Here is a 21,373-nt window from a genome sequence, read left to right as displayed (position 1 = left end):
CCGCTAAGAAAGAGCAAAAAGGAAGGTGGAACGGGTAATAGAAAAGGAACGGTTTGTATACTTGTAGCGCAGCTCTTTCTGAGCTCCACTACAAGCCTAAAGAAGTTATCCTACGGGTGTTTGCCCAGAACGTGTGCCTCTCACTGAGAATTGATTCATTTCGCTGCCATACGACTATTTCTTCTCATATATATTCTTACTCTTGATTGCCGCTTTTTGTTTTACTTCCCGGGACCTCATCTCGACGTTGGATGAGTGCGGTCGTATTTCCGTACTGCGTTCTAGATTAATCTGTTGAGAATTACTGAGGAATCCTTCTGGTCAATGCTCGCAACGAAATTTATTGCAAGATTACAAATGCACCCACGGTAGAGGTGCTTCCGCTCAACCTGGTCCTTTCTGCGGCACTTTAATTAGCGCTGACCCCCCTAAAGGTTTTCATGCGTTCTCCTATAGACAAGAGTGCCTCTTGTTGGCCAACCTCCCCTTTTGTCTCTCTCTCTCTCTTGTTTGTTCTCCCCTACTTTTCATATAAATTATTCGCCAATTAAAACACTGGTTTGAACAACTTTCAATGATGAATAGCTCATAAATCTTCGGCAAACTTTTCTTCAATCCTTATATGGCAAGTGCCTTTATGGTCAACATTACAGAAATGCTAGTATTCGGAATAAAAAAACAGCCAAAAAACTTCGGTAAGTGTTTCTTCCATTCAGAAGCGTAGACTGTTGTGCCAGTTGATGCATGATGCACGGTCGTTGAGCGTAAATACCGGCGGGAAGAAACGGAGTGTACAGGACAGACGGTCTCTGACAGAGGCGTCTGTCCTCATCAGGCCCTTTCTTCCCACCCGTATTTACGCTCAACGATACCATATCATTTTCTTCCATTCTTATATGGTAATTGAGTTTACGGTGAACATTAGAGGGATGCTGTATTCAAGAAAAACAGTGAGCAAAGCTTCGATAAGCTTTTATTCAATTCTAATATGGTGCACAACGTGATTAGAGTAACTAACTGCTACAAACCCACAACCGCGCACACATAATCGTGCTACTAACAAACTTTCACGAAGAGCAAGCTTTGCCTCGCATAGCTTTTTTTCTAAACAGCGGGGAACGGCGAAATCGTCCTGCTCGATCGGTATCTACTCTACGAAATATGATCACGTTGGTTGCATTTAAATAGAAAAGCTTGAACTATCGATAAGAGGAAAGAAAGTTTTTTTTTTGCGATCAACTTTGTTGCAAGGGTTACGAACATTCCGAAATAAAAATAAAGGCGGGGTGTCAAGTTTTACTCAGCGACTAAAAAAAGATATCAAGACTTGTACACTGCATCACTTTAGACATTTTACGTTAACAATACCGATATATTACACAACATTCCTCTCTTAAGTATATAATTTATTTGGGAATCGGTCTTTTTCTTTAACCCTCGTAAAACAATGTAATGAATTCCCGTAAGCTGTGAACCAACACATCAAATTTGTCCGCTGCAGACTACGTTGCTCTACGTCCGCTTCAGGCTACATGCATTTCTGAGGCAGAGGTTGTGGGGCTGTGAACTTACTGCTTTGCTTTTCCCTAATTTTACCATTCTTCAGCAACTTTTTAAAATCACTTGAAGCCCTGAATCGAAATTCTGCCTTACACGATTCCTTAAATTTAGCTTTTTCTCTGAAATCACAGTTTAACAGCACCTGCAGACGGGCTACATTGTGCATAGCAGATCGAGTTAATGCAAGCGCACAGGAAGACACACACATACAGCCGAGAAAGACACAGGACAGGCGCTGTCCTGTCTTTGTCGGCTATGCGCGTGCGTCTTTCTGTGCACTTATTTTCCTTCGATTTCTCAAATTAAACAGATTTTATTCAAATCGGTGGCAGTCAGGAATCGTTCAGGGCTCCGATCGTAATGTCGTTCAGTGCCATTTCATTTCGTGCGTTCGGCTGCACCACAAACGGAAACTCGGTGGCCACGACACGTCTCCCTACCCATCTCCTTGGCTGATAGCTGCCATTCGCAGTGTGGTATAGAACAATTACTAGTCCAATGAGAAAGAAGCTACTAAAAAAACTTAATGTTACGCTGCATGTATTACGATTGTGTCAGAGTGCATACCGTTGTTGCTTCTTGCGTGGCACGAAGCCTATCACTGCTCGTGGAACCCAGCAAATATATATGACCAATTTCACGCACCTCTCCAAAATGACAGCTTGTGGATAGAGCGAGCCGCCTTCTCTATAAATATGCCCATTATTAGTGATTATCCGGATTTTACTCGCATGAACCACTCTACAATTCAAAATGCTTCGTGAATAAGGCCAATTATTGTTGGGAATACAATCCCGTAGCACACCTGCCATTCACGCTAAGTCCTAAATTATTGAAACGTTTAGGCAAATGTGGTACACTTAGTTAGTGAAAGCTATGTGGAACGAGTCTACAGATGTTCCACTCACTTAGTTAAACTTATGCGTAAAGATACTAAAAGAAAAATACTGTAACAGTGGTAAAACGCTCGACTGAAGGATTAGTCGGGACTCAAGGGCGTTCATATAGCATAGGTCGTAATAAACGATAAGAAAGGGGGGTTAACCGAGGGGCCCAATTTTTATTAGTCATATTATAAGAAGCCAACAAACAAGGATACCAAGGACAAGATAGGGGAAATTACTTGTGCTAAATTAATGAAATGAAGAAACGATAAATTATGGAGATGAAAGTGGATGAAAAACAACTTGCCGCAGGTGGGGAACGATCCCACAACCTTCGCATGCATTTGCCATGAAACCACCTTCAGAGCGCCAATTGGTATCGGAATTTGGCATCCAAAGTGCTCACGGAGACAACCATTACGACGTCGAATTTTTCGCTTCATCATCTCAAAAATATAACAACTTTTACTCCAGAAGTGTACACGGAATGTGCGTGTTGAAGCACTCAATTGATTGTAAACCTGACGTTTCCAGAGACGGAATAACTGAAAGTCATAACGTTATGCGATTCAATTAAAGAAGTACAATAAAATTACATGTATGGAGGGATATAGAGCGTTTCACCGAACAAGTTCAATGATTCCTAAAGATTGCCTGTGGCAGATAGCACAATTATTGTTCATGAAGTGGTCTACTCAAAGCTGCGGACACTAGTTGTACAAAAAATTGAAATGCATAATCGACTAATCAATAAAATATCACTAATTAGCTTTTTAAATAATTACCTTGTGGACCACATTGCAATTTACAAATTCTAGCCGCGGAGTTCACGAATTCTCAGAATGACAGCAGTTCGGAGATATTGCTTCCCGAACATTGCGGAGAAATGCATTTGCATTTGAGTTACTTTTGTGCTTCATTGCATAAAACAACGTTTTGGTAAGAAAGTGGCTGCAACGCCAATGCATTTCTCCGTAAAGTTCTTGAATCAATATCTTGAAGCTCGTGTCAGCCTGAGAAATCGTTCCAAATAGACCCGCCTGGCGAACTCCACGGCTAGAATTTGTAAATTGCAAAATGGGCCATAACGTAATTAGTGGTTTGATGTTAATTAGTCGACTATGGATCTCAATTGTTTGTGCAAGTAATGTCCGCTTCTTCGAGTAGACCAGCTCATGAACTAGAATTGGGATATGTGCCACAGCCAATCTTTAAAAACATTTGAGTGTTCGCTGAAACATCCGGTATACGCATGTCCGTGTTTAAATTCCGAGCAATTGGATAACACATACCCCAAAACCCTGAAATAAATAATGCCAGAACATGTGAAGACCCAGCCAGGACTAACGCTTGTACCCACGTAGAAGCTTTGGCTCCATTCTCGAAGTTTTCTCTGAGCGGCCACTGCTGATTCCTTCGTCACAACATGGCCCTAAACTTATGAACGATGCCAGTATGTCATACAAGCGTACTCAATTCAACAAATATATACCGCAGTAATAATCCCAATAGTGCAGGACATACAATTTCATTGTTTCATTCACTAAGCTACAAATGTTCTAATCCATCACAAAAGAAATTACAAGTCTCACACCAAAAGTTTTCATTCCCCACTCTCACATCGACGAACGATATCATACGTTACTATATACGTTATTAGTTTTATTAGGTTCACTTTTATTTAAACTTACAATGTTAACGTCTATGTGTAGGCATAATTAATTATGACGAGGGGAACGACAAGCTAACAGTAAATCCATTGCTATAGTCTCCTGCCATATGAGCTATTGTATCAAATTCCTTAGTATATGGTACACGTGGGCTGTCTCCAAATAAGCTTGTAATTATCCGTAATGATATATGTAGGACAACGTACTTAACGTTCTTTTTTTTAAGACACGCTACAATGTAGTACAGTCTTTTCACATCCGCCCTATATATATTTAAACTTACAATATTAACGTCTATGTTTAGGCATATATAATTATGACGAGGGGAACGACAAGCTAACGGTAAATCAATTGCTATAGTCTCCTGCCATATCAGCTATTGTATCAAATTCCTTAGAATATGGTACACGCGGGCTGTCTCCAAATAAGCTTGTAATTATCCGTAATGATATATGTAGGACAACGTACTTAACGTTCTTCTTTTAAGACACGCTACAATGTAGTACAGTCTTTTCACATCCGCCCTATATATATTTATAACTACCTAAGCGAACGAAGAGTCTGTAACAACTTTCCATATAAAATAAGCTGACAGATGAATGCTGGGATTAGACATACCATTCTACTATTCCCTGCCTCTCAAGAAAAGATGTCATTCACCGTCGACTTAAATTCTCGATCCTCTCGTGTCACAGTGGTGGCGGAGCCACGTTAACCAGCTCACCGAGCACACGAATACTTATTTTCAATTTAGGAGGATACCTTCCGTATTTCGAGCACATCATTTCGAGAAACCCAGTCATAAACAACACCTGCTCCATCTCCTGTCTTGATCCCCGACTAGGCGTCTAAAGTCCCAGAAAAGGGGCTCGCGCAAGGCCTCTTGTTTCACGAGAAGATTATAGCGATGTCGAGCAGCCGGTGCTGGTGACGATGCTCTAACCTGTTACTCCTTTGTTCTCATTTGCGCTGGTAGCTGTCGCACTGCATTCACGCTGTTTGCGCACGCCAGAACGGGGCTTTGTGAATGCGCATAGGAGCGTGCACAACCAGCTTACTCGAGTTTGTCTAGCCGGCGAACGCATGTGTTAGGCTTAGGTGAAAAGATATGATCTAAGGTCTCTTCTGCAAACTTTTGCGCAGAATACTTAGGAGGCATGCAGGTAAGGCAGTTCCTGCGGAACTATGCTGAAGATGCGGGTAGCTCAACTACTGTGCACGTATACCGACATATCTTGCACGAAAGCTCTGTTGTCTACGCGAGGTTGGCACCCCGGTTTCTCCGTTTTAGCTCTAATAAAATAAGACTTCTAAATATATCCCTCAGCTCAAGCCGAGATGTGAACCTTGAATTTGGCAGACCATGGGAGGGCATTCATTCTTGTTTCCGGGTATCGTCCCGCTGGTGCGGGAATTCTATGCACATGAACCAGGATTGTTCACTGCGTCATTACAGCAGTCACGTCCAGAAAAAAACGGAACAAACGATTTCAAACCCACCAGGTGAATTTTTTGAAGTCAGATGTGAACATTAGGAATGTGGGCAAACATGGCACGTTTCTAAACATAGTATAGAGCTTAGTTAACTGCGGAAAAAGCTCCAAGAAGTATTTAAGTATTCCCGCGTTAGGTTTTAAATATTAACCTAATGAAGCGCACTATCTAATGTAATCTAAGTAACTCAATGTGATGGCCAAGACGGTGTCACATGCGGCTCGTCTTATGCATCTACCATGTATAAAATATATAATTTTGTACCTTCTTAGTCCCATTTTTATTTCTTTAATTCTACTTAAGAGAAAATGCATTAGGAAAATTGGCAACCCATGACTGCAACGATATTTCTTCCGCTTCAATCATGGGTTATACGATTGAAAAATAATGTATGAAAAAATAAAGATTATGAAAACTTCTAGGAAAGTGTTAAAAACCACAGTACAAGGCCTAATTAAAATAATCTGCTCTAGATAGTTCCCCTTGAATATCCCACAGAGCAACTTTGTACCCAGCTAACAATTTAAAGGGTTGGAATTTACTACACGACTTTCTTTTTATACCATGTTTCAGAATTCATGGCAAGACTATATCATATAAACTAACTTTGTGGAAACCTATGGCATGTATACCACAGGAACTCCCTTAAACAACCTGTAGTCAGCCTGGCTGTCACAGGCAACGTGGCCCGTATACTTTTTACAGAGAGTGTAGATGATCAGAAGGCTATCTCTGCGAGGCTGAAGTTCCTGAGGTCCACGGGCGTGCATATTAAAGTACGAGAACGCTGCCTGCTATTGTTGCTACTTGCTGGATTGGGCGCACACTTCACTTCTCCCTTGGTTTTCCCTTTGCGCTCGTTCTCTTGCTATCCCCTGATCCGTTCCTTGCGTGCAGTGTAGCTAACCAGAACTATGCAACATCCTAACCTAACCTAACCGGAACTATGTAGCATTCTATCTTTCCCTAACAAAGTAGGTGCTTGAGCATGTTGATTATTAACCTTGCTGCCTTTCTGTATGCGTCCTATATCAATCTAGAACAGCGTGCGTTAACAATGCGCAGGGACGTTTTCTCGGTATTAGACGTTCCCAAAACACCACAAAAACCCTTTTCCGACAATGCAGCACAACCAGTAGTAAAATAAAGTTAACTTTTAGGTAAAAGTAACATGGCCAATGCATATGGAATGTTACAGCGGATAAGAAAAATATGTACATGGTAAAAACATTTAACACAAGTGATAGTTAATTGCTTTCGTTTAATAAATATTCTCCTTTCTTTTTCCAGTAAACTTCAAAAGGAAGTTACAGGTGTATGAAACTCTATCAATAATCACGATCAAATGAACTGCATATTTCATAAAGAATTCGAATGTGCTTTTTTAATGAGTAAACGCCATGCATGCTTACATCAATATATACTTATAGTGTAATGCGCAGTGTATCATTTTTGATACGCTTAGTTTGATATCTCAAAATATATATTTGATTGTAGGAAGCAAATCACATATGATATATTCTAAAGAAGCATGTTTGGCACGCCAGGGCGAGTTTTAAACAGCAGATAATTCAGCAAACCAATCACTTAACGATTCGTACTGATCAGATTTTAATGAAATAAAACTTTATTGGTTCACCCACATATTAAGTCTCCATGGCCATAATTAGAGATAAACAAGTTATATTATTAATTAATGGTGAGCAGCATGTGTATTGCCTTAAACTGCATGGTTGAATGTCCCCTATCCGTTCATTATAGACACCATTGTATTTTCGCTGAATGCTTTCTTATTTCACAAACATTACGACGCAATATTAAGCATTTCATTTCGTATGCTACTCTGACTATATGCGTAGGTGGCTGGCTTAAAGGACACAAACGTAAGTTTTTAAGCAAAAAAACGCGTCGTCTGTTAGCGTGAGTGACTCAGAAGCCCGGAAGTTACCCTCTGACAGAGAAAAGGTTGATGATAATGATGTCTAATGAATTTTATTGACGCAAGCGCAGATCATGCCAACGAGTGCCAGGACAGCTTACCGATAAAAAGTATGTCTTGCTACAACAGAGCTTCAGGGTGATTTCTGAAGTTCCTACCGATGTTCCCTGCGATAGTATCACTATTGCACAAAAATAACTATTAAAATTTCGTGGGTGGGGTAATATTTGGTTGGCCGTATTGCTTGAATGTATCTCTCGAGAAACTAATGAATTTGTTTTATTAGTATTAATAAGTACACTGCGCCAGTATTCTTCAAAATTCAATATTTAGAGCTGTATGCATTTACTTTTTAGCGCAGTAGTCAGAAACTCAAATACCTTGTTTTCAATATCTTTTAGTAACTTGAGAAGAGAAGTGCCGATGCCAAAGCTAGCGCGACGGTGTAGAGCAACCTTCAGCACAAGTTGGAAATACTTGAAATTGAAAAAAGAAGATTAACAAGCTCAACAAAAGGTTTGTGACCACTTCGCTGTCATTTAATACCTTTATATCGAAACGACGAACTTTTCTGCGACTGGACTGCAAAATTTAATCGAGAAAGTGGGCGGCGGTAAAACGGCAGTGCATTGCTCCTCATTTCACTTAGACAATTGTTTCACTCTACCGGTTATTTTCTGGAAGTATGCTTGTTCTGTTCCCATTGGCGCTTTTCCTTTTGTTTTATTTTTTTGCGACAATCCCAAACTGCGCTTGTCGTTCAGTTTAAGAGAATGCGTCTCGTAAACAATGGCTTTAATAAAGAACGCTGAAAGCTGGTCGTAAGAAAGCGTCAGAAAAAACAACAATGATATCGCTGCTCCCCGGTTGCGGCAGTTGCGGTGTCTGGGATTTAGCATGGAACCTTCAAAAACATAACAATCCGTCGGCTTTTGTTTCTGTTTACATTTCCGATTGTGTTTATGTTTTTAGTTTTAGGGATAGTAACCCTCCTTAGAACGTGAATATAGCCAGAAGCGAGTACATCGAAGGAAAGCACAAACGCTCAAGAAAGAGAGAGCACTATTTAAAGTAAGAATGGAGGAAGATCCCTTCGTCACATGGGAATATTCCATACTCTATTTCATACATGGCGGGAAACGTTGTGAGAGCTGCGCAAGGAGTTCGGTAATCAAAATATATAACTCCGCACATTTTGTGATCAACTTTCCTGGTCGTACTCATTCACGCGAGTAGATCGCGAGCCCGCGCAAGAGGCACCACGACGGGTCGCAAATGAAAGACCACAACGCAAAACAGCGAGTAGCGAAGCAATCTAATATAGCGTATTAACATCCGTGTAACACAGTTGGTTCAATTTCAGCGCAAGAAACTGTTTCGTCTAGTATTTGAGCCTAAATGATAAGTAATTCAACTTAATTGGTAAAAAACACCGCACTATTTCTTGATGCTAACGTAGGCGAGCAAAAAGTTACAAGTAGCACGCTATGTGGTAAACGGGTATAGTATGAATGAATAAGTTATAACAAACCCAAATAACGTTCACGTAAGTCATTTTATGGGTAAATGCGCAATCGGGGGTATGAGGGTTTCTGAAGGATGGGGGAAGGGGGAAGTAAATGTAGTTACCACGATGTTAATCACAGCTGGCAGCAAAGCGCTCTTCGTTCAACTGATAGTGTTGTTTGCGAAGAATAATTATTAGCAAGAAACGCGACATAAAATTAGCAGGCCTGTAGCTAAGAAGTGTGTCCTGTTGCCTAAGTGGCGTCGCCATCGGCATGAGCTTGTGGTTGCTGTGCTTGACTAGCTCGGCTGCTACCAAGCTAGGCAAGCTGCTGCTGCTACCCGTTCGCCAGGTTCCATCGCGGTAAACCTCATTTCAGGCCTTTTCATACAATAAAGACGCCTACAAATTATACTTGGCGACCTATTGCTTCCCTCTTGGGTTTTCTTGTAATGTGAAATTGAAACAAAATCGTTACGAAACACATAGTAGCACATAGAGAAACATTGCGAATAAGCTGCGTTTTGTCTGTAAGGGAAAGGATAGTTGGGATCAGGGGTGGAATAAACGCGGCGACTCCGTATCGAGGATTTGAAACAATTCTGCATGCCTTTCCTTTCCCCTGTGAGGGCCGAAAATTGTTCATGAACATTGGTATCCAAGTAACTCAGGTACAGCGACTATAGCACAAAGACAGACAAGACCAAACGAGAAGCCAGAGCGTTGAGGGGGCCCAGATAAAATAATAGCGACGCACACACTTACGAGGCACTGACAAATGGTTTATCTTGGAGGAAGACCTCCCAGCTTTAGGGAATTCATTAGCCGCGTGTTTCCACCCTAATGAATATTTATTTATCCAGACCAACCATTCATTTCTTCATTTCACATTTCTTCATTTACAACTTCATTTCTACTCAACTCAACACTTCTATCTCGCTAGCTTTCAGCTGCGACGCACACATTACTCTTCGCTTTCCCCTCAAGCATCACACAGTTACGCGAATGGAGCGATAACTTGGAAAGAAAAGTCTCGTGTTTATGCGCCTTTCTCCGGACAACCGGTTTCCCCTTACCTCCTTGACGTGACCCGTATAATCAGTTAAAAGTAAATGGCTTTGCCTTATTGCACTGTGATTTATCTGCTCGAGTATTTCCTGTAAGTTGTTATTCTGCCGTCGATATCTTAAGTGTTCCGTCCCGGTCATGTCTTCGCACAATTTCCCGCTTCGCAGGTCTCCTCGGCAGTCGCCTCGCGTGTAGCGTGTAGCTGTCGAGCTCGTGACGTATAATTTTTTGCTCGATGTTCTTATAAATAGGCCATTCATTTTTCAAGCACACTGATTTCACACGTGCTGTTGTCTATGTGATCTAGGAACAACACATTTCCATGTACGAGTAAGTTACGAAACTCTTTCCGACAATATTTATTTTATATATAGGGTATTACACACGCGTTGTTTACGGCGTTCGAATTACGGATACATTAGGAAATGAGCTTCTTAATACACGCGATGTGGGCGACAAACAAAATTGACCTTCCTACAGCGCCATTTCCATTTTGAGTGTGAGTGGGGTCCCGCTACAGTGCACCAAGAAGCCGTATGTTAGCATGGTTATCCTTTTCTGCCTGTGAGTTGAATATGTGTACCAAATATGCTCATTCTCCTTAAACAATTTAATTGCGCTGGGTATTCATAGCTACGATAACGCAAAAAATAGTGCCTTGTTATTCGAGGCTCGAGCTCGCTGCTTGAGGGCAAAAATGTACCTGAGCAAATATTCGCAACAGGATGTGGCATCTGTTTGCTGCAGCAAAAGTACGGACACGTCTCGGTAAATCCTAACGGAATTCCACGACATTTGCTCAGCAAGAACCGTGGGTAATGGTTACCTTCGAGAAACATTGTGATTCAATGCGCGTAGAGTCGTTATCTGGTCAGCAGGTGAGTTAAGCAAGAGATGCTTAGAGTATTGGTGAAAACGAAAGAAGCAAGAAAAATTTTGGAAGAGCCAGAGTGGTTACTAGCATAAGTTAAGAGACAAAAGAAGGAGTATTGTTAACAAGTTATGCCTTAATATATGCATGTAGCTTACTTACCTCAAACCGGTTCTCTTTATGACTATTGCCGCCTCGTTCCAAAGCGGATGCCATTCGGCATACTCATCATCATAATACAGTGCTGTCGCAGAATAGCTGAGGTTCACTTTCTCAGAGACAAAGAAAAAGTGTTCACAGCCGAATGCGTCTTCCTCCTCACATCATAACAGGTCCTGCACGTCTTTTGCTTGCGCACGTGGGTATTTCCGCGCCGACGTGTTTTCGGCCGCGTCTGTGTTAGCTTCCCCGTTAGCTTAGGCTTTGTGTAACAAAGCACGCTTCTCGGGGTTAAATATTTAGTCGCAGTGGCCTTATCCGCCATCTGCCTGTATGCACTAACTTCATCTGGCACAGAACGCACACAGTGATTTCTAGCGTTTAGATCCTCACATTAATAAAATGAAGCGAAGTGTTTATTGTCCAGAAACTGGGTGCCGTAGTAGAGGGCTGCGGATTAATTTTAACCAACTGGGATTCTTTAACTCGCATCTGCAACGAGATACACGAGTGTTCTCGCATTTTCCCCATATCTAAATGCAGTCTTCGAGGCCACGAATCAAACACACCACCTCGCGTTCTGCAGGAAAGCGCCACAGCCCCAGTCGTCACCATGGCGGGTGAACCCCAATGCAGCTAACCACGGTGAACCATTTTGTATAGGAACCATCACGGTGAACTACGCCACCAGCCAATGCTCGTTTCGAGGTAGACAGTACACAAAAGAACGAGACGTCACAGCACGTGCCCACTACGAATGACTTTGTACTAGAGCGCGTGCAACACCGTGTTTAAAATGGATGTTATCAAGATTTTTTTTTTCAATCTGAGAAAGATGCAAAACGGCAATGGTTGTCAGCTGTACTTTCTCTGGGATAGCAGTTGGGTATGAGTCATTAAAATATCCGATGCCGCCCGTATTTCCCCGCAGCAAAGATATCGAATATCAAGCTTACCGCAATGAGTCGGGCGATGCATCGAATTCAAGAAAATGGTACCCGTAAGATGAACGAGATGCAAGGCAGCGGTGCCACGTACATCGTCGTCGCCGCCGCTATATTTCTTCATGCCTATTAAAAATTAAGATATCGCGAAAAAGCAAGCACACTGTGAAAGAAATGAGATAAGAGACTATTCGTCAGGCAACATGTACCGTCGAGTCAGTCACGCGTATTGAGATAATTGCTTATGTTCTCAAAGAAATGATAATAAATTCGTCAAATGCATAGCACTCCTTTGTATACAAATATAGTTTGAAAGAAGCTAAAGCTTCCTTCTTGTGTCAGAACTATAAAAGTGAAGTAAACCTTTCAAGATGATTTTTGTTTAACTGCACGTCGAGCAATCACCCTTGAAATGCACTATGTTCGCGCGACGCCTCACCTCTATTTTCGGGAAACCCATGGCGACAAGTTTAAGCACCCATCGTCGCTCAATACTATTGTCCGCCCAGTTGAAGTGAGCGCTGCTAGGCGTAGAAAAAGTGTGACATGTAGATTCATTGGAGTGAATCTTTGAAGTGAACCCCTTATGCTCTGGTGTTCCACCATCTTCGGCTGTCGACCCTATGGCCCTATACTTTCACAACCGAAAGGATGGTATTTTGACTTGTAAATAGCTAGATTAAGGACATTTCTATTTGTACAATAAAAAAGACAAGTTAATCACCATACTCTTGTCCCCTCTTTTCTTTTTCCATCGTTTCTTTCCGCCTCTAGCGTGAAGTCACTCAAGATGAATGATGTTAAAGAATGAATGAAGCTCAGAACAGAAGTTTTCTTTTTGTACTTATTTCATAGTGTGCGTCCTTTAAACCAGCTGAACTACACGAGAGAGAGAGAGAGAAACAGAGAGAAAACAATGTCGTGTAAAAAATGCAGCGTGTCCCTGTGAACTAAACTTGTACGTAACGAATTTCGTATGTTTAGTTACTTGTAATGAATAATATTTTTGTAATTTTGTAACTTACCAAATAATTCGTTAGCTCGATAGCACTCATTGTAATTAAATTATTTTTTCACTAAGTGATTACATGTAGCTAGTTACATTTCTTTCACAAAACAAGCTGTAACCGGCAACTCCGCTTTGGGCACTTAAATTTGGCGGGAACTACCATGACTAAACGGCCGAACACAGCTACATATAGAGTACCACCTTCGCACAACCAGCGTACTGGAGCTACGCCGCGATCACTTGAACATGGCAGGCTTGCAGATTTCCACACCTGCGTTGAAAGTCCGAACCCTGAGACCCCCTTTCTTCTAAATTAATTTCTATTTTTCCTTTTTTTTCTCTCTCTCTCCTAGAATCACTTCTAAGCGGCCTTCGTAGCCAGTAAGAGATGTTGATCAATTGTTCGTCTATTAGCGTAGTCCTTGCCAGTCAATGACATCGACAGACATCTTAGCCGTTAAACGCATATCTTTCAGTCTGTTCATGACATATATATACCTATATTTACGATTTTATATATATATATATATATATATATACATATATATATATTGTAGAGGTGAGAAAGGCAGGGAAGTTAACCGGGAGATAGATATCCAGTTTGCTACCCTGCACTGGGGAAGGGGTAAGAGGACCCAGATCTTTAAAAAAATGCACACCCATGAAAACAGTGGGAGAGGGGAGAAATTGGAAACACACACACAAAAAGGCACGCAGGAGAGTCAACACAGGAATGGTGTTAGAAAGGCTGAACTATATGCAGCTTTATTTTATATTACATAACAGACTTGGTCAAGTTTTCAATGAACATCAACATTTGCTAGCGTCCGTTGCGCTCATGTAGTTTAATTTTACACTGCGAACGAGTGAAGGGTGCGGGCAGGTGTCTGCCAAATGTTGGCCGACAAATTCAAATAGTGTGCGTACGGATCGATGGCTGTAATCAAATACATTTTCGAAATATGTAATTGTAATTTCAATAACTTACTTTTTTCTGAGACGTGTACAAATCTGCTATGAACGGAAACAAGACAATAGTTTCTGAACGCCGGCGCATAGAAGAACTGCCATCTTTCCTTATCAACCTAACGAGTGACAAAGTTCGAACTACGTGAGCTCAGGCGCGGATACCTGTTTGATACCTGTTTCTGTTTAAGCGTATTAGTGGCCGCAAGGCGAGCGATAAAGAATGACAGTAACAGAAAAAAAAATTGAGAAAGCAAGAAATAACAATGGACGGTACGAAACGACTGGAGTTAGCTCGCACGGACTCTGGTTTATTCACGGGTCGCCCGAACCCCGAGCGAATTCTGCAGACGAAGCGCTGGGAAGGCAGGAAAATCGAAGCTCCAGATTCACCGGCGACGCGCAAGGGCCAGGCGTGGCCCCGTGTGTGGTTCTTCGCCCCACGAGGCTGCACAGTCAGAAAGCTCCCGCGCGCGACACATTGCGAGGTCATTAATTACCGCTAATTATCACTGATTAGGAGATAGAACACGCAGCATTCACATCTCTCCTCATCTTTCGCGCTTGCAGGTGATACTGTTCTTTTTTTTCTTTTGCGCGGGTTTCACGGTGAGGCTATTAGTGCGACTAAAATCATTTGGCAACACTATACGCGTATATGTATGTACATTTTCATGAGGTTTTCAAAGAACTATAGTGTTCAATACATTTATGTCGAGAGAAACAGAGGGGCATGTTAAAAGTAACCTCCAGTCCAATTTGGGGTGTGTAGGTGAATTAGGTGCTAAATAGAAAATTTTACGATCCTCCTCTTCCGCCTGCTTACAGGCGTTGTATAAAACGCTTACAAGGTTCCCCGTTGCCCTTAAATAGCCAAAATCGACAACAATTTCATATTTGAAGAAAACTGGGGTCATGCTCTAGAGTGAACCGAAAGTTTCAAGTCTGAAGGTTTGAAGGTTGAAGGTTCAAGTCTGAAAATACTTCAAGTCTGAAGTATGGGCTATGTAAATGAGTAATGATCACTCAGTTTCTCTCTATATTCATGTACTATAAAGAAAGGTAGGATGTATCCCTGGTCTCCTCGGTGAAATAAAAACTAGAAAAGGCACCTTGCTTAGAGAAGGCAAAAATAGGTGACATGTCGAAGGTCATGCTCGAGCAATGTAAAACTGTGTCGGGGAATTACAGCCTTTCTATAAAATTACCTTATAAGCATTCCCAAACGTCAGAAACGTGTTTTACGGAACACCTAGAAAGTTTGGCCATTCTACTAAGCAAGCACAAGGTGCCACAAAGTTGACATTTCGAGAGAATATGGGACACCTTATGAATAATTCTGGGGTAAATCTTCAAGAGCGTCAATTATATACGGTCTTTGCAATATATTCCTTAAGAAAGCGCTTGAAAGCGCTGTGTGGCCGGCAATCACAATGTTTCCTAGCGTCCTAGGAGAAGTATGCGTGGCACCAAGCTCCCATTCGACAAAAGCAGACGCCATGTTAGTGGTGCTTCGTAGCGAAAGTTTAGCGTTTCTGAGTTAATTAGGTGTTTTAGAATTTATTATTGTTTAAGCACTTCTTTCCTTCTCATGCGGACTTCTTTTCTCTCTCTCTCCCTAAAATAAAGGTTTCTTTTACGAAAGTCCATCTTACGGTCTTTTTTTGGCAGTTTTATAATTACTCTCACCATGAAAAGTAAAATGAAGTGCAAAACCATTATGGGGCTCGCTCGCTCACTCACTCACTCACTCACAAATTCACTCACTCACTCACTCACTCACTCACTCACTCACTCACTCACTCACTCACTCACTCACTCACCCACTCACTCACCTACTCAACCCCCACCCACTCACCCACTCTCCCACTCAGTGAAGGCAATTTTGCATCTCTGGAATATTCAAATTTTTGCGTGAGTGATGCGCATACTTAATCAAGGGAAAGGTGTCCGAAGCCTCGGCCAGCGTTCGAGCTAGGCCGCTACGACACGAATACAATCATTGCTATCTCCAATAAGCCGTGCGAGACCAAGTACAGCACGCGCAAAGATGAAAGAATGGGAAGAGCAGACGCGCACCGGAACGATCCAGTTCATCGCGGTGTTTACCCAGGGCGGGTATTCGGCCTGTTTGGTTTGCCAGGAGATTGGAAGATCGCTCGGCCCGCCTCCCTCTTCAACACATTGCCCTGTAGAGCACGCACATATACACGTACACACGCCTTATCACCGTCTCCGCCGAGTCTCAAGGGTGGACCTAATCGCTTCGTGCTCTTGGCTTGCGCGCACTCTTCGAGAATCCGGACGTATAACGAATCACCTCCGCCAGAACGCGAAGCAAACTGTCCCCAGCCTGTTTGCGCATTCAGCGCCATCTATGTGCTTTGCTCTACAGTCAATAAAACTATGCCTCGACTGCTGCGCGCAGTATGTGCGACCGTCTCTATGAAGTTGAAAACGCCGCTTAGGCTTTCTTTTTCCTGGTATTACTCAGTTCTTCTTTAGCTTTTCATCCAAAAGCTTGGAGTTCTAAGTAAGAATAATTACTCCTTCCTTATTGCTTTTCTGCCTGAAGTGGTGGCTGAGATGGCTGTGGCAATAGGCTCCTGAACACGAGGTCACAGGTTTGATTCCCCGGCCTCTTCAGCCGCATTTTGCAGGGAGCGAAGTGCAAAAATAGTCGCGCACTCGGATTTGGCCGAGTTTAAAAACAAAGAGAGAGAAAAGGAGATCTCATAAACAATGTGCCATTTCATTACGGCAAATCTCACAATTCAATTATACCTTTAATTGACTGCAAGTCCATGCTATGTGTGCTGCAACCAATTGTTACCTTTTATTTATTTACTAGATTGTGTGTGTACAGGTTCTCGACGTATCCCGGTATTGTGGTGCCGAATGCGTCGCTAACAATGAATTTTACTTCAGCAAAAAACACTGAATGGAACGAAGGCACGGGCAGATGACTGGCAACATCGTGCAGACAAATTTAGCAAGGCGTCTTGTTGGGCAAGTTGGTTTGCGTTACATCAAATTAAAAGAGCGCTACGGCTACAGCTTCCATCTAGCATCGTAACAAAAAAATGCGCAACAAATTCGTAGACGAGCCGGAGAGAAACGACAAACACTGGCGCTACTCGCAATAGTTTATTTGCAGGGAAACAGAATAAGTATAAAACTACAGGAAAGGATATATCAGACACCCTCTCAAATGTGCACGAAAGAAAGTTAAAATGGAATCACGCCAATTCGCCCAGCTCTCAGTTTTGATGAATTTTTCATCTAGCCTTTCCCGTGGCGAAACAACCTTGCTGTGCCGCTTGTGGCTGAAAGTGGCGTTCACGAACGCTCACTCCAATCGTATGGGAATGGCCGAGACCTCGATGTGCGACTCCTTTAGGTGCGAGGAAACCATCGAACACCTATTGTGTACCTGTCCTCGCTACGACGCACAACGCCTCTCTCTCTCAGGACAACTTTAAACCTACTAGACTCGAAACTGTTCTCTCTGTCAAAGATACTCGGACCATGGCCACATCCGTCACTTGCACAAAAGGTGATTCGTGTAATAGTACACTATTGAGGTGCAATGGTCCAAGGTGCCGCTTATAGTGCCCCTGTGCATCCTCGCACGTGCACTCATTGCTCACACTCCCCCTCTTTCTATTCTCCTTTTCCCTCGCGCCCAGTGTAGGGCAGCAAACCGGACGCTCGTCTGATTGACCTCCCTGCCTTTCCACTCCTTGCTTTCTCTTTCTCTCTCTCTCTCTCTCTCTCTCTCTCTCTCTCTCGCGCGCGCGCTCGCTCGCGCGACAGAAGCGCTATATAACACAGGCAAGACAATGCGCATGAAGCACAAGCACTTGTCAGTTTGTTTTTTGTTTTTGCGATCTTTTAATATTGTTCTAGACAAATCTAGCCTCGACCTCATAATCATTTAATGCATTGTACAATGAATGTGTAATTGGGCGTACCAGCTTTGAGACCACCAATGTGATAGTTAACCAAGTGCACCCCAATTTACAAAATTACGGACCACGCCACAAGCCTTTTCGGAACAGTTATGGTTTAAAAGGATGCAAAATGACCTGGAGTAACGACAAGAAAGGTTAAAGGCACTCAGCTTCAGAGCGTGTATTCATAAAAAAGCACTAACGTTAGAATTGCTCGTATAAGAACAAATTCCAGCCAACCGACGACGAATGGTAAAATGTTCTAATAACAGAAGAGCTTTCTGAATACAACTGTGGGACCGAACTCGCTAAGCCGCGCCGATCGTACGCAATTTCTTAGCCAAAACGATTTTACGCTAAGGGTGCAACCGAAGCGGCAGCGCATTTAACTTACGGCGTCGTATGAGAGCGGGAAGGAAGCAAAGCTCGGATTAAACGACAAGGAATGAAAAAAGCGCGGTGAAGTGACAGCATGGTCGCACATCATGCATCTGTAGTTGAGGCTATATTCTCACGGCAAATCACTGCACGCCCCCTTTTCGACAGCTTCTTCTTCCGGGCGTCTGCTACAGCACCCACAAGCGCAAGCGCGCTCACCGGTTCACCGCGCCGCCGTCAAAAGAATGGCAGTAGAAGTGTCACGCATTCTTCTCACATTTGTGCGGCAGACAGGGCTAATGGGCGCCTGGTGACATATTTGGCCCAGAAAGAGACGCTCAGTTGGAGCGCAATTGGTGGCCAGGTCAGCCCGGATAATCCCGCCTGTAGTATGTACATGTACACGCTTAGCACATCACATAATATAATTCATATCACCTCTAGTCTAACGAGCCTTCACTGTCTGCACCCGTTACAAACGTGTCGAAGCAAAATACTTCACATTACTGCCTCCATATTAGGTGGCTTAGGGAATCGACTCCCACGTTATCTCTGCCGTTTATATATTCAACCTGGAAGCTATATACTTCTGCAGGCTTAAACTCCAGCGCATCAGCCTGCTGTTTGTGAACTTGGCTTTCGTGAGGTATTCTAAGAATTAGTGGTCCGCCTTTACAACAAAATGGTGACCAGAGATATATGTGGAATATTTTCGCTGGCCATACTACCACCGGGCATTCCTTCTCTATAGTCGAATAATCTTTTCCGCTTCATTCCGCACTTCACTCAGTCCGACCTCTCCACCTTTCTGCCATTAAACGTTTCGGGACCTCCTTCTGGCAAAATAAATATATGCCCATATGATCGCTTATATCACAGCATGTAACTCCTGAGTGAATGAGTGGAGAATTAATATTTGTTAAAAATTGATCGATGCATGTTTGGGAAGTAGGGGTTATGTGGGTTGCTATAGGTATAGTGAGGATGATTGTGTAAAAGTAGATCATTGGTAGCTTTTAACCACGGGGATTCTATGCTAGTAAAGGATTAAACGAAGCGGAGAGAGAGTGAGAGAACATACGACAGACAAAGCTCAGACATTACTAAAACTACTTTGCAGCTGCAATAAATCGTCCTGATAAGATCTGGCGTAAAATCCGGTCACTCGGCTCTGGCATCTCGCAGGTTACAACTCCAGATAAAATTACAAGCGATGGCATAGAATACTCAGGTAATTCTCTCGCAGAAAAATTTAACTTTTTTACGGCCGCACTGAAGTCCTCAGCAGACACAACTCACATAACTATTGATAGATGTCACTCGTATTTGTTTCTGGAACCTGTCTCTACAAGTGAAATTTTGTCTACGTTCAGAGACCTAAAGAACAGTACATCGTATGATGCGGAAAATATACAGATACGTCCAGTTAAGCACGTCATTGACATCATTGCTGAACCATTGGAGCACATATACAACTTATGCTTAGAAACCGCCACTTTTCCGCCGAGAATTCAGATTGCTAGAGTAGCAGTCATATTTAAAAAAGGTAGCAAGAATGACTTTGATAACTATAGACCAATCAGTATTGTGCCCATCTTCTCAAAAGTGTTCGAGAAGCTCATTCTTAAGCGAGTTGAAAGTTTTTTAAATAAACACAGTATACTTTCTGACAACCAGTATGGCTTCAGAAAAAACCGATCGACGGAACTTGCTCTTTTACACCAGAAGGAATATATACTAAGGAACTTTGAACATAGGAACCTCGTCTTGGGAATTTTCTAAGATTACAACAAAGCCTTTGATTGCATAAATCATAGCCTCTTGTTTCAGAAGCTTGAATGGTATGGAAATAGAGGCGCAGCATTACTCTTAATTAAATCTTACCTATCGCATAGAAGACAGTATGTCCAGATAAACGAATATAAGTCAACTTTACGAACAGTTTCGTGCGGGGTACCCCAAGGGAGTATCTTAGGACCATTGCTTTTTAACCTGTAAATTAATGATATCATCAGTGTGGATACTAATGTTCGTTTCGTAATCTACGCCGATGATACTAGTTTGTTTTTATCTGACGATAGCAGTAGTAAGCTAAGGACAAATGCAAATGTGCTCCTGCAAAATATACATATATGGCCCGATAAAAATCTTGTCTGTTAACACTGTAAAGTCAAAGGCAGTACTTTCTCGTCCCAAAAATAAAAAAATGCGGTGATTTCGGTGAGTTTTTTTTATAACAGAGACCAGACTGAGTTAGTCAGATCATTCATATCACTTGGCGTAACATTCACCGAAAACATGCTGTGGGACGACCACATAGACAATGAAGCATTAAAGGCATCTAGAGCCATAGGATTTATAACGCGTTCCAAAAATTATCTCCCACAAAAGGTAAAACTCTCTCTATATCATGTATTATTTCGCTCACATCTAAACTCAGATTAGTTCATAACCTGCCAAGTAGACACTCAACAAAAAACTTATTCTTCAAGAACAAGATCATTAACGTTTTCAGCCTCTATGCTTATAGACTACTACGCACCTACAAACTAGAACAAATAAGATGCATAAGTAATATATCTGAGTTAGCCCCGATTGAATTATTTCATTGCACATATCCACACCGGCATAAACCACACTGGGTATTACCAAAAGTAAGAACAAACTATGGGCACCAAATGGTAGCATTTCAACTTCCATCTTTAATTAACAAATTAATTGATGAAAATATAAACTCAGGAAGCATTAGCTGCTCTAACCTTCGCAACTACTTTCTCCTTAATGCGTCCCTTTGATCGTCCAACATTTAGACATCTCTGAACGTTTCTGTGTCTAATTGTGTCTAATTGTGTTATAAGCGTATTTTTGGTTGCTGCTCTTTCACTGTTTCGTAAGCGTTTTTGTTCTCGGTTGCTTTACTTGACTTTCTTTTCAATCGGTTTATCCCCCCCCCCCCCCTATCGTAGAAGTT

At 42.2% G+C, this 21,373-nt stretch overlaps 1 protein-coding gene across 15 annotated transcripts in view; it reads right to left on the bottom strand.

Moving 5' to 3' along the window:
- The window catches only part of LOC135914247 (uncharacterized), a 623,773-nt gene that overhangs the window by 562,256 nt on the left and 40,144 nt on the right, over positions 1 to 21,373 (bottom strand). Inside the window, exon 1 of one of the 15 annotated variants that reach the window (XM_070539898.1) lies at positions 12,109 to 12,222. The exons of the other annotated variants lie outside the window; for them this stretch is intronic. Coding sequence (XP_070395999.1) covers positions 12,109 to 12,220 — 112 coding nt within the window. The 5' untranslated portion in view covers positions 12,221 to 12,222. Of the gene's footprint in view, positions 1 to 12,108; positions 12,223 to 21,373 lie in introns of those variants that run through there. 15 annotated transcript variants of the gene reach the window in all.

Source organism: Dermacentor albipictus, chromosome 6 (genome assembly GCF_038994185.2).
Source record: "Dermacentor albipictus isolate Rhodes 1998 colony chromosome 6, USDA_Dalb.pri_finalv2, whole genome shotgun sequence".
Classification (NCBI taxonomy): domain Eukaryota; kingdom Metazoa; phylum Arthropoda; class Arachnida; order Ixodida; family Ixodidae; genus Dermacentor; species Dermacentor albipictus.
The sequence above is the reverse complement of the archived record's forward strand: the minus strand, read 5'-3'. Positions and strand labels throughout refer to the sequence as shown.